This window comes from Magnolia sinica, chromosome 17 (genome assembly GCF_029962835.1).
Source record: "Magnolia sinica isolate HGM2019 chromosome 17, MsV1, whole genome shotgun sequence".
Lineage (NCBI taxonomy): Eukaryota > Viridiplantae > Streptophyta > Magnoliopsida > Magnoliales > Magnoliaceae > Magnolia > Magnolia sinica.
Genome location: NC_080589.1, coordinates 22,726,909 through 22,741,627, shown reverse-complemented (window position 1 = coordinate 22,741,627; position 14,719 = coordinate 22,726,909). Strand labels below are relative to the sequence as shown.

The 14,719-nt window shown below is 37.4% G+C and overlaps 1 protein-coding gene across 10 annotated transcripts in view; it reads left to right on the top strand.

Annotated features, from left to right (window-relative positions):
• LOC131231488 (mitochondrial Rho GTPase 1-like) overlaps positions 1–14,719 on the top strand; it is a 145,523-nt gene that overhangs the window by 64,292 nt on the left and 66,512 nt on the right. For all 10 annotated transcript variants that reach the window (XR_009164387.1, XR_009164386.1, XR_009164385.1 and 7 more), the window contains exon 7: positions 13,432–13,487. Coding sequence is in view for 7 of the 10 variants with exons in the window: in XM_058227700.1 (XP_058083683.1) it covers positions 13,432–13,487 (56 nt within the window). In the remaining 3 variants the exon portion in view is untranslated. The remainder of the gene's footprint in view (positions 1–13,431; positions 13,488–14,719) is intronic.

The window sequence follows — 14,719 nt, the reverse complement described above, 5'->3', positions numbered from 1 at the left end:
CCAATATGCAGTGCGCAACTCAAGTCAAAAAATACATGCAATATATAGGTCTTCTTTACATTACCAATAGGTTGGATGGCAATTAAACATTACGAAAACCTTACAATGAGCCCTTTGGAAATTTTAATGGTGAGGCACTCAATCACCAATGTTTCCTTTAGTGTGTTCCATCTGATATTTGAATGTACTTGATTTTTTGCAATATGTCCTAAAATGGTCTAGAGAAATGGATGGATGGCGTGGATATACAACACATCATCAAGGTGGGCCCCATGGTAAGGGTAACACCCACTAAAGTGTTACCGGGGTGCCACCTAATCCACTTTCGTGTGCATGAACCATATGGCCCAAAGAAAATCCACTTAAAATATTGAGATCTTAAACACATGTGCCTCATCACGTGCCTTATAAAACTGTTGCAGGAAGATGTGGGTCCACAAGCTGTACAATCAAGAGAATCATTGGTGATGTGAACCCAACATCCTTATTGGTCGGATGGCAATTAAACATTACGAAAACCTTACAATGAGCCCTTTGGAAATTTTAATGGTGAGGCACTCAATCACCACTGTTTCCTTTAGTGTGTTCCATTTGATATTTGAAAGTACTTGATTTTTTGCAATACGTCCTAAAATGGTCTAGAGAAATGGATGGATGGTGTGGATATACAACACATCATCAAGGTGGGCCCCATGGTAAAGGTAACACCCACTAAAGTGTTATCGGGGTGCCACCTAATCCACTCCCGTGTGCATGAACCATATGGCCCAAAGAAAATCCACTTAAAATATTGAGATCTTAAACACATGTGCCTCATCACGTGCCTTATAAAACTGTTGTAGGAAGATGTGGGTCCACAAGCCGTACAATCAAGAGAATCATTGGTGATGTGAACCCAACATCCTTATTTAGCTCCATGATGTTTATAAGTTAATACAGACATGGAATTATGTTAATACAAACATGGAATTATGTAAAATACAATCAAGAGAATCATTGGTGCTTTGAGATCCAACCTATTTATAAGTTAATACTGACATGGAATTATGTAAAATACAAATATCAGCTTGATCGACAACTTCTGTGGGCAAAGAAGTTTTTAATGGTAAGCGTTCAATCCCCACTGTTTTCTGTTGTGGGGTCCACTTGAGCTTTGGATCTGCCTCATTCTTTGGCTCATGTCCTAAAATGATCTCTCTAAATGGATGGACGGTGTGGATACAACACATACATCATGGTGGGGTCCACAATGTGGTGACGTACACCAACCTAGCTGATATTTGTATTTTACAGAAGCAGATTGCGTAGTGAGTAACTCACTACACTTAGCATATTGAGTAAACTCGATGTGGTCCATGATTTATGTACCTGATCCAATCCGTCCATCCATTTTACCATATAATTTTAGGGCCTGAGCCTAAAAATGAAGCGTATAGAATGTTCAATTGGACCACACCACAGGAAATAGTTTAATTGAATGTCTACTGTTGAAAAATTCTTGGGGGCCATAGAAGTTTTAGATGAACCTTATATTTGTGTTTTCCCTTCATCCATGTCTGTATGATCTTATGAACAGGTTGGATGATAAATAAACATCACTGTGGGGCCTAGAAAGGTAATAACGGTGGAGATAATTATCCCCACTGTTTCATGTGGTATGATCCACTTGATCTTTGGATATGCTTCAATTTTGGGCTCAACCCCTTAAATTAGATGGAAAAACGGATGGACGGCTTAGATAGACCACATACATTCAAGGTGGGCCCAACTGAGTTTACTCGGTATGATAAGAGCATACTGAGTAACTCGGTACGCAATCCCATTTTGTGTGTGAGGGCCACCATGATGAAAAGGTCTTATCCACACCGTCCATCCATATTTACAGATTATTTTAGGGTATGATACCAAAAATGAGGTAGAACTAAGGCTTAAGTGGGCCACAAAGTGGTGATTGAACGCCCACCAGTAAAAACTTCTTAGGAGCTGCATAAGTTTTGGATCAAGCTGATTTTTATGTTTTCACCTTCATCCAGGTCTACATGACCGTATGAATAGTTTGGATTGTAAAAAAACATCACAGTGGCCCTCGGAAAGGTTTCAATGGTGGGTGTCATTATCATCGCTGCATCCTTTGGTGTGGTCCACCGGAGCTATGGACCTACTTCATTTTTTGGATCATTAGGTAAAATGATCTTAGAAAATGGATTAACGGCGTGGATAAAACCTTTACATCACGGTGGACCCCACAGAGCCTTGCTCGGATGGATTACGGTGCGGATGGGGTAGGACGCAACCCGCTTCGACCGTTGACGCTACTCGAGCTCTAGTTGTACACGGTTCAAAGGAGATCAAAGTTACATGGGCCCAATAATGATGTTGTTTGTATATCCACATCATTCATCCATTTGGAGAGACCATTTTAGATCTTGATCCCAAAAATGAGTCATATCTAAAGCTCAAGTGCACCACACCACATATTGCAGTGATTCTCACCGTTAAAATAGTCAAAGGGCCCACCATAACGTTTATTTTCCATCCAATCTATTCATATGGTTACACAGAACTGGATGAAGAGGAAAAACAAATATCATATTGAACTAAAATTTCTGTGACCCCCAAAAGGGTTTCAATGCTAGACGTTCATAGGGCCCACTGCTTTTTACAGTGTGGTCCAGTTGATTTTTGGATGTCTTATTTTTTGGCTCAACCCCTCAAATGAGCTATTCAAGTGGATGGATGGTTTGGATATAACCCATACCTCATGATGGGACCCACAGAACTAGGTGACGTCTGTTAGTGGTGCGTGCTACATGGAAGCGGACTGTGTACTGAGTAACTTAGTACGCCAAGCGTATTGAGTTGACTCTGTGGGACTCACTATGATTTATGTATTTTGTCCACTCCCCTCATCCATTTTACTAAATAATTTTAGATCTTCAGCCAAAAAATGAAGCACATCCAAAGTTCAAGTGGACCACACCACGAGAACAAAAACGGATGAACGTCTGACGTTGAAATATTTTTGGGGGCACAGAAGTTTTGGATTAAGATCATATTTTTTCCCCTTGATCCATGTCTTTGTGATCTTATGAACAGGTTGGATGACAAATAAACATCGCTGTGGGCCCTAAGAAGGTATCAACAGTGGAAATCATTATTCCCACTCTTTCCTGTGGTGTGATCCACTAGATCTTTGGATATGCTACAATTTTGGGCTCAACCTCTCAAATGAGATGGAAAAATGGATGGATGACGTGGATAAGCCACATACATTCAAGATGGATCCAACAAAGTTTTATCAATTCGATAAGAGCGTACACTGTACGCCAGCGAATCCACGTCCGTTCAGAACGTGTACGCACCAAGTTGGTGCACTGGGATGGTAGGTGGGGTCCACCTTGATGTTTGTAAGTAATCCACTCCGTCTATCTATTTTATGATATCAGTTTAGGACATATGCCAGAAAATAAGGTGGATCCACAAATCAAGTGGGCCATACGAGAGGGAAAACTGGGGAAAGAGTTTTATACCGTTGAAACCTTTGTGGGCTCGACCTTGATGTTTTTATGCCATCGAACCTGTTTATAAGGTCATTCCCACTGGGATGAAGTGAAAAAATTGTCCACTTAGCCTCATGTAAAAATCCCAAGTGAGGCCCACTTAAAAATATTTTAGCGGTGGTGACTGAATCCCCATTGTTTCCTCTAGTGCGGCCCACTTGAGTTTTGAATTCGCCTAATTTCAGTCACATGTCCTAAATTGATCTCGGAAAGCGGATGGACGAAGTGGATTTCTCACAAACATCAAGGTGGACCCCACCTAGCATCCCAGCAGTGCCTGAATGGCTTTCAAAAGGGCTTTAAGCCGATTTTGGGAGGCAAAGGGTTTTGGGATTTCGAAACCCCAAACCCCCAAATCACGCACAAATCTTGGAAAATTTTCAATTTTTGGGGATATTTTCCTGGGTTAGACGAGATTCACTTACCTTCAAGCTGTAATGATTCGATTTTTAGGGGAGCTTTCGATCACAGCCCACCTCTTTCCGATCATAACCAACCTCTTTCCAGGTACGAAATCCACCGTTTAAAGCTTTTTGCTTTTCTCCTTGTCTTTCCGATTGTTTCGAATTGTTTCGTTGTGTCGAATCTACCGATATCTGACCACTTTTATCGGTGAAATTGGTAGGTGGTTACAGTAGCCTCGTGAATGGGTAGGTGGCTACAGTGTGTTCTGTGAAAAAGCCTGTTAAAAGTTCTAATATCGTCGATATCACACGATATTTTGTGATGTTGTGAGATATCGACTGATATTCATTGATATCTCAACGATATCGAGCATTACCTTTTATTATTATTATTATTATTATTATTATTATTATTATTATTATTTTAATTTTTAAGTCTCTCTAGCTCGGTTTTGTATCACTAGAGTGCGATACCGATAACATCGGCCGATAGTATCGATATTACGAACACTGGTCGGAATGAGCTCAAACGAGTCGATTCGAGCGAGTTTATCGAGCTAGCTTGACTCGTGTACAACTCTACGAGGAGATCCTCTGTTGATCCAATCCTATTTAGGAAAGAATCAACTAAACAAAAGAAAATAAAACAAATGTGGAGTAGAACTTTCCATTGAGAAATTAGGTTGGGTAGCAACAAAGTTATTTATACATGCCAAAATACCTCCTAATATGCCTAATTCTCCATATTGATAGGTGGTAATTGATGCAGCAATAGAAGCAGGCAAAGGAATTAAAGCACCCACAACTAGAGAGATTAGGGAAAAATTAACAGATGTAGAGTATGCGGCTGTAAAAGCATACGTGGCTACCTTTAAAACCATATGGTAGGCTAGAGGATGCATGATCATGTGCTATGGTTGGACTGGCCCAACCAGACGCAACATGATCAACTTCACAGTGTACTGTCACTCTAGAACGGTGTACCATAAGTTAATTGATACCTCGGCCAAAACAAAAAATGCTAATTATATTTTTTCCCTAATGGATAAAGTGGCGGATGAGATTGGAGAGGAGAATGTGGTGCAGATTGTGACAGATAACGAAGCAACATATAAGGCTGCATAACATAAGTTGATGATAAAAAGACCACATATATTTTGCTCACCATGTGCTGCCCATTGTATTGATCTTGTATTGGAAGATATTGGGAATAAGAAGAGTGTTAGGGAAATGGTCGAAAGGGTAAGACAAGTGACGACATTTATTTAGAACCATAATCAAGTAGTCTTAATAATGAGAAAGTTCATGAAGAGACGACAGTTGCTGAGGCCTGTGGCGACTAGATTCGCAACGAACTTTATATCCTTGGAGAGTTTATACCAGCATAGGGGAGAGTTGAGTGAGATGTTCGCTTCCTGGGATTGGCTTAGCACAAAACGTGGGAAGAAGACATCAGGGACATCAGTTGATGTTGTGAACCCCATAAAGGACAACAAATATTTAAAGAAGGTCCAGAGGATCCTAAGGGTAATGGAGCCACTAATGAGGGTACTTCGTCTTGTTGAAACTGACGAAGCACCTACCATGGGCTTCCTCTACGATGCCATGGATGAGACGAAGTTGGCAATTCAATGTGTTTGTATAAGCTAGGAGTCTGATTGGAAGATGATCGACAAGAGATGGATAACAAAACTACATCACGATCTTCATGCATCAGGTTATTACCTAAATCATATGTACATATATACCTAATCATTTGTTGCGGATAATGAAGTTCGTGTCGGGCTAAAGAAATTGATAAAAAGATTAGAGCCTGACTTAGATATGCAAAGAAAGGCATTAAATGAATTAGATACATTTGAAATCGCTAGGATAGCTTTGAATATGCTCGTGCGCAGCATACGGTATCCAGGTTGCAACTGGCCGAATGGTAGATGAATTTCACAACGTACGAAGGCTCTCCAAAAAATTCTACTAATAGTTTTGAGCCAGACAACATCTTCTTTTAGCTAAGAAAGGAATTTGAGTCGTTTAACACTTATTCATTCAAAGAATAGGAATAGATTGCAGACTAGGATGTTCGATAGACTTGTTTTCATGCATTACAACATGAGGCTAAGAATGCGATGACATCATAGGAGCATTGCAGGCGCTGGTAACATGAACTACTATCCAATAAACTTGGACAATATTTATGATGAGGACGACCCGCTTCTACCTTGGTTGGAAGCAATGGAAAAATAGATTGGAGAGGATTGTGAAAAATTGAAAGTTGATGACCCAATAATACGTATGGCGCTGCAAGAGAGTTGTGTAGCTATGTTGGACCCAGAAAGGGGCAACTTTATGCAAAGTCTGGCCCAAGTTCAACAGAAGAGTACGAGCAGTATAGCAGTGAGACCGAGTCAGATGATCATGATGGTGGTGGTGGTGACGGCCTCGATGATGGTCCCATTTCTGGTGTTGCTCAGCACACCATACAATCGTCTACAGATCGCGAGGCCAATAAACATCAACATGGTACACGAGGTCAGACTTATGAGTGTACTGAGTCATGATACAGCCAGCAGGAGGCTAGGTCTAGTGGTGCACCAGGAGGTCCGGAACATCAGCAGGCCCATGGTCCTGGGCATTGTGATGGATATTCTTATGGCGAATGAGATTATAGTTATACGGAGTCTGTTTCGTCACATTCATGTTGAAGTAGTCCTATTGATCCATGTCCATATGATTATAGATATCCAGATCCAAGTCCAAGTTACTCATCAAAGACACATTCTCAATCTTACTCAACAACCCAAGTACATGCACGAATGCGGCTATTCGATGAGCACTAGTGGATATCCTTACTTAGGTTCGGAGTCGTTGCCTAGTCAGGATTAGTCATCCTTTGGTTTCGTTGACCTGGTTTTTCCCTCTGGCACTGGATATTATGGATATGCAACACCTATTCCACAGCCACAACGTGATGATGAGGATGACGTGGAGGTGGAGGTCGAGCAACCACAACAAAGTAAATTTTCATTTTGGTGGTAAGTGGTGACTCGTGAATTTTATTATGGTAACTGTAAGTATATATTTTTATTAAGGTAAATATTACTATATACTCATTAGTCTATTACCCACACATTTACCAATCAAGCACACACTTGACACTGCCCACCTTGTACTTAAAATAACTCCCTGATAACCAATCAAGTAATCCTTAATCAAGTTGCAAGGGAGTATATCAGACACTACAGTTTTTTTAATTTATATTCTTTACTTGAGGACAAGAATCATAGGATAGGAGAAGTCTCTGACATGTTGAAGACTTTAAAATAGAATGAACATTGTAATTTATGTAAGTCCTCACTCCTCAAGTATGTTGATATTAAGGTATGTAAAATCGGTTATGTTTCGGTATTGTTCAGTACCCTTAGATGTTATGGGGTTGTAATGGTCACCTCCCCATTTTTCAACTCGTAACAGCTGTTACGGCCCATAACGGCCGTTATTGTCTCGTAATGGTAAAAAAAAACGGACACTTTTTTTTTTTTTTTTTTCTTTTTTAAGTTGCTAATTTTCTCATTTTTTTGGTACTTTTCTCTTCCAAATTCTTCCTAAACTATTCTACTGCAAATTCCGAGAACTCTTAGCTTGAATTTGATGATCAAAACAAGTTATTTCAAAGATTTTGTGGAATTGAAGCTCCGTGAGTCATTTTTCAAAAAATCTTCAAAAATAAGTATTTATACATTTTTTTTTTCAATGTATTTTTGTTTTAATGGTTGAATATGATGTGTTAATCATAGTAGAATATATGACTGTGTATTTAACAGATTATGGAACTGATTTTATATTTTTTAATTTTTGGACTATTTTCGTCTGATTTTTTAAAATGATGAAAAATCTTTTTTTTTTTTTCAATCTTTTTCTGTTTTAGTGGTTGAATATGGTGTGTTAATCATAATAGAACATATCAATGTGCATTTAACAGATTATGCAACTATTATTTTTATTTATTTTCAGACTATTTTTGGCCGATTTTTTAAAATTATGAAAAATCATTTTTTTTTCAATGTATTTCTGTTTATTGGTTAAAAATGATGTGTTAATCATAGTAGAACATATCAATGTTCATTTAATAGATTATGCAACTGATTTTATATTTTATTTTGATTTAAAAAAAAAAACTTTTCGACTACTTTCGGCTGATTTTTAAAAATGATGAGAAATCATTTTTTTTTTTTAATTTAAAAAAATGTATTTCTGTTTTAATGGCTGAATATGATGTGTTAATCATAGTAGAACATATTAATGTTCATTTAATATATTATGCTAGTGATTATATATATATATATATATATATATATATATATATATATATATATATATATATATATATATATATATATATATATATTCGGACTATTTTCGACCAATTTTTAAAAATTACAAAAAATCATTTTCTTTTTCTATGTTTTCCTGTTTTAGTGGCTGAATATGATGTGTTAATCATAGTAGAACATATCAATGTGCATTTAACAGATTATGCAACTGATTTTATATATTTATTTTTTATTCTCGGACTATTTTTGACTGATTTTTAAAAATTATGAAAAATCTTTTTTTTTTTTTCAATGTATTTCTGTTTTAATGGTTGAATTTGATGTGTTAATCGTAGTAGAACTTATCAATGTGCATTTAACATATTATTCAAGTAATTTTATATTTATTTATTTTCATATTAGCGACTTTACGTTTATTTCTTATTTTGGACAGGTTTTGGAGCTTGGTAGGGTTTAGAACATAATTTCTTCTTTATTGATTAGATTCAGAAGTTCAAACTTTATTCTATTAATCTATTTACATTAAGTTTTGAGATTTAAATTAATTAATTCATTCTCCTATAAAAACTCTATTTAAACTTAGAGAATCGAGTAGACTCTCGCATGGTGACATCTACCTAAGAAAATGTCTAGAACTAGCCAACAAGGAAGTGATGATATTGGATGGCAACATTGTCAGAGGGTAGGTGGTAGTAGGCACCAAATGAAGTGCAACTATTGTGACAGATTAATAACTGGCGGAATTACGTGATTAAATAACATTTGACACATTGAAAGGGTCAAGTTGCGTTTCATTCATGAAGAGGAAGAACGTCGGCGAATGTATGGCATGAGGGGGTCTATACGTGATACGGGGGAGGGGTCGTAGTGCAGTCAGGAGTGCGGCTACATCTGCAAGTGGGGGTGGGGATAGGTTAGGTGGATTACGACGTATGTTTGGGAGTCGATGGGAGGCATTTTCACGTCACGCCCTTGTACATTTGGACAAAGAAGTAAATGAGCCCAGGAGACCCTCTATTGATACAATCCTGTTTATGAAAGAATCAACTAAACAAAAGAAGATAAAACAAATGTGGAGTAGAACTTTCCATTGAGAAGTTAGGTAGGGTGGCAGCAAAGTTATTTATACATGCCAACATACCACCTAACATAGCTAATTCTCCATATTGGCAGGTGGTAAGTGATGTAGCAATAGAAGCAAGCGAAGGAATTAAAGCACCCACGGCTAGGGAGATTAGGGGGAAATTGATAGATGCAGAGTATGCGGATGTGAAAGCATACTTTGCTACCTTTAAAACCATATGGCAAGCTAGAGGATGCACGATCATGTGCGATGGTTGGAATGACCCAAACAGACGTAACATGATCAACTTCATGGTGTACTGCCACTTTAGAACGGTGTACCATAAGTCAATTGATACCTTGGCTGAAACAAAAAATGCTAATTATATTTTTTCCCTAATGGATAAAGTGGTGGATGAGATTGGAGAGGAGAATGTGGTGCAGATTGTGACAAATAACGAAGCAACATATAAGGTTGCATAACATAAGTTGATGATAAAAAGACCGCATATATTTTGGTAACCATTTGCTGCCCATTGTATTGATCTTATATTGGAAGATATTGTGAATAAGAAGAGTGTTATGGAAATGGTCGAAAGGGTAAGACAAGTGACTACATTTATTTAGAACTATAATCAAATAGTCGCAATAATGAGGAAGTTCACAAAGGGACGAGAGTTGCTGAGGCCTGTGGCTAATAGATTCGCAATTAACTTTATAGCCTTGGAAAGTTTATACCAGTATAGGGGTGAGTTGAGTGAGATGTTCGCTTCCTGGGATTGGCCTAACACAAAACATGGGAAGAAAACATCAGGGACACTGGTTGATGTTGTGAACCCTATAAAGGACAACAAGTATTTAAAGAAGGTCCAGAGGATCCTAAGGGTGATAGAGCCACTAATGAGGGTACTTCGTCTTGTTGAAACCGACGAAGCACCTACCATTGGCTTCCTTCACGATTCCATGGATAAGACGAAGTTGACAATTCAACGTGATTATATAACCTGAGAGCCTTATTGGAAGATGATTGACAAGAGATGGACAACACAACTCCATTGCAATCTTCATGCAGCAGGTTACTACTTAAATCCTAGGTACAAATATGCTCAATCATTTGTTGCGGATAATGAAGTTTGTGTCGGGATAAAGAAATTAATAAAGATATTAGAGCCTGACTTAGATATGGAAATAAAGGCATTGAATGAATTAGATATATTTGGAAATCGCCATGGTAGCTTTGAAGATGCTCTTGCACAACATGCAGTTTCTTGGTTGCAACTGGCCGAATGGTGAATGAATTTCAAAGACAGTACGGAGGCTCTCCAAAAAATCGTAGTGAAAGTTTTGATCCAGACAACATATTCTTTTAGCTGTGAAAGGAATTCGAGTTGTTTTGCATTTATTCATTCAAAGAATATGAATAGATTGCAGATTAGGATGTTGGACAAACTTGTCTTCATGCACTACAACATGAGGCTAAGAATGCGACGACATTATAGGAGCATTACAAGCGCCGATGATATGGACTATTGTCTAATAAACTTGAACAATATTTATGATGAAGATGACCCGCTTCTACCTTAGTTGGAAGTAAGGGAAAAACAAATTGAAGAGGACAGTGAAGAATTGGAAGTTGATGACCCAATTATATGCACGACGCAACAAGAGAGTCGTGCAGCTGTGTTGGACCGAAAAAGAGGAAAAACTTTCATGCAAAGTCCGGGTCAAGTTCAACAGAAGAGTACAAGCAGTGGTAGCAGCGAGACTGAGTTGGAAGATCATGCTGGTGATGGTGATGACGTCCCTGATGCTGACACTTCAGGTTTTGCTTAGCACACCATACAACCTGTCTACAAATCATGAGGCCGATGAACAGCGACAAGGTATACGAGGTCGAACTTATGAGTGTATTGAGTCATGATACAACCAGCATGAGGAGGCTATATCTAGTGGTGCACCGGGAGCTCCAGAGCATTAATAGGCCCATAGTCTCTGGCATTATGATGGATATTCTTATGGCCAATGGGATTATGGTTATATTAAGCCCGTTCCATCACATTCATGCTGGAGTAGTCCTCCTGATCCATATCCATATGATTATAGATATCCAGATCCAAATCCAAGTTACTCATCACAACACATTCTTAATCTCAAGATTCTCAGCAGCCTAAGTATGGGCACCAGTACAACTATTCGACGGGCACTGGCGGGGTCGGAGTCGTTGCCTAGTTAGGATTAGTCATCTTTTGGTTTCGTTGACCTAGTATTTCCCTCTGACACTGGATATTATAGATATGTAGCAACTATTCCATAGTCGCAGCCTGACGATGACGATGCGTGGAGATAGAGGTCGAGTAACTACAACAAAACAGATTTTCATTTTGGTGGTGAGTGGTGGTGACTCGTGAATTTTATTATAGTTAACTGTAAGTATATCAGACTCTACTATTTTTTTTTTTTAATTAGATATTCTTGACTTGAGGATGATAGGACAAGAATCACATGATAGGAGGAGAAGTCTCTGACATGTTGAAGACTTTAAAATAGAATGAACATAGTAATTTATGCAAGTCTAGAGACCTCACTTAGGTGTGTTAATAACTTAATATAGAATAAATTATGAAAAATAATTGCAAGACCTACATATGTAAGATATTTTAATATTATATTCATTCTAATATATTTATCGTTGATATTAGATAGTTAGAAAATTAAATATATAAGTTTTGCAGTCAATTGCAGGTTGTCAAGTTCATAAATTCATCAGAAAGCCTAATACAACTTCTCACCAAAGAGTGGACTATTACACTACCATAAACTTGTTCAAAATTATAAATGAATGCATATTTGGAATATTTAAAATATTCTGGATTTAATGGATATTTTTCTAGATTTTTCTGACAAAAAAATAAAAATAAAAAAATCTACCGTTACAGGCCCAGTATCGGCCAACAAGGGGCATATCCGTATCAGTAATGGTGGGGACCGTTACGGCCACTGTTACCGCAACGGTACACCTTTGTTAATATAGAATAAATTATGAAAAATAATTGCAAACACTTACGCATGTGAAATATTTTGATATTACATTCATTTTAATATATCTATCATTGATATTAGATAGTTAGAAAATTAAATATATGAGTTTTGCAGTCAATTCCAGGTTGTCAGGTTCATAAATTCATTAGATAGCCCGATATAACTTTCTCACCAAAGAGTGAACCGTTACACCACATAAACATGTTCAAAATTATAAATGAATGCATATTTGGAATATTTAGAATTTTCCGGATTTAATGGATATTTTTTTCAGATTTTTTGACAAAAACAAAAAAAGACCGTTACAGGGCCTGTATTGGCCTATACGGGCTGTAACTATATCGGTAACCGTGGGGACCGTTATGCCCACTGTTACCGCAACAATACACCTTGTTTGCCATTGCCAATTGCAATCCAAGCTACCTAAAACTCCTTGAACTCTTTTCTCTTTCCGCTTTTGCTTGCAAGGGAGAATTCTCAGTTCTCGTCAAATTCCCGTGGTCCAAGTTAAATTAATATTTGAAGCTAGGATGCAAGGCTACAAGGAGAGGAAGATGAAGGAGATGGAATTTGAGGATAAAAAGATGAAGAAGGGTAGATTAAGGTGAGAATGGCTAACTTCACCCAAGGTTGTAATTCATGGTGATACTCGCCTTTGATTGTGAAATAATTCCAAGGGAAGCTTATCCTGAAATGAGAAGGCTTTGATACCATAAAAGCAATAGTTGAACAACACATTGTATTCCATTACTTCGTTTTACTGGTACGAAGAGGGTATGTTGAATTAAAAAATTACCTTTAGTTAAAAGAAACACAATTAAGAAACAACTAAATAATTGAACTGCTCGTGACTCCTATTGCAATCCTTGTTTAGAATAGGTCAGTAATGTTACCTGCTCCCTTTTTTGAGGTCTTGTTTTCATGATATTTGTGGTTCTATACTTTCTGGAGTATAAATTAAGGCTATGAGTAGCATTATTATAAATGTTACCCACTGTTACTTGATTCTGACCCTATGGATCTCGTGGGTACCAGGATGGGGCACTACGGCCTGCTGAGCTCGATGATCTCTTTTCAACTGCACCTGAGAGGTGAATTTTTCATTTCATTAAAAAAAAATAATAATAATCTATAGCCTGTCAGTATTTTTAATCTATTTTTTCATCCTTTTATAGCATTAGGAGGTTCAGTTCTTGATTGAAACAACAAACACGGCATTTTACTTTCTCATAGTTGTTACCGGATACTTTTCATATTGGAAAAATCTATTTTTTTAAGGAGAAAATTATTTTATTAATGATGCCGCTAGAATAAAGGCCAAAGCAGAGAAGAATACAACCCCAACTCTTTACACCAGGAAAAAAGACAATTTTACAATCCTCCACCTTTCCCCTGGCCATCCATTCCAAAATGTTGGAATCTATTGTGGCTGATATTGGATAATGTGGATATGAATTGGAAATCAGTTCTTTTTGGGGCACAATGGATGCTAAATTAATGATCTTTCTCGTAAGTCATGAGAACATAGTAGCTAGGATGTGGATATTTCTTTGTGATAGCTTTTGGTTATGTAATCACATTGATTTTTGTGATTTCTTGGATTTAATGTTTCCTGGCTCCTGGTGGTAACTGTTCTGCTCCTACTGAAACCACGCATACTCTGTTATTGCTCATGCACATGGAATTGTACAACTTCTAAAATGGAAATCAGCATAATAACTAAACTAAATGTTACTTGGGACCGATCGTACAGCTGTAACCATGATTTATTTGAATTAGCTCTCTAGAACCGTTTATGCAGTTATATACAGTGACATATAACTCAGGTGCTGGTGCTACATGTTGAGCACAATTTTTGCATGCATCGTTACTGCCATTGTATGCCTCAGGTTTAATGCAATGTAAAGTACATAATCCTTTGAATCTTTGACCAAGGTGAGTTATTGAAAAAGGGGAAAAATTGGAATTCTGGTTTTCTGAAACATGTACTTGATATCTGATTTTGATGTTGACCTGAGCATTGCGTAATGCAGCCTGCTAAGCATGAGTACCATAATTGCTATATATATATATATATATATATATATATATATATATATATATATATATCTAGGCTTTGGCTTTTTTATATTTTAAAATATTCAGCCAGTTGCCATAAAATTGACAAAAACTTTGTGCAAAAGGTGTGTATCATAGAAGGATTTATGGTCTGGATTGTTACTTAGATATCAGCTTATAATAGGCCGTTTGGATTTGGATTGTGGAGTTTTGGCACTGCCATATGCACCTTTATATCAGTGTGTGACTATATGTATCAACCTAG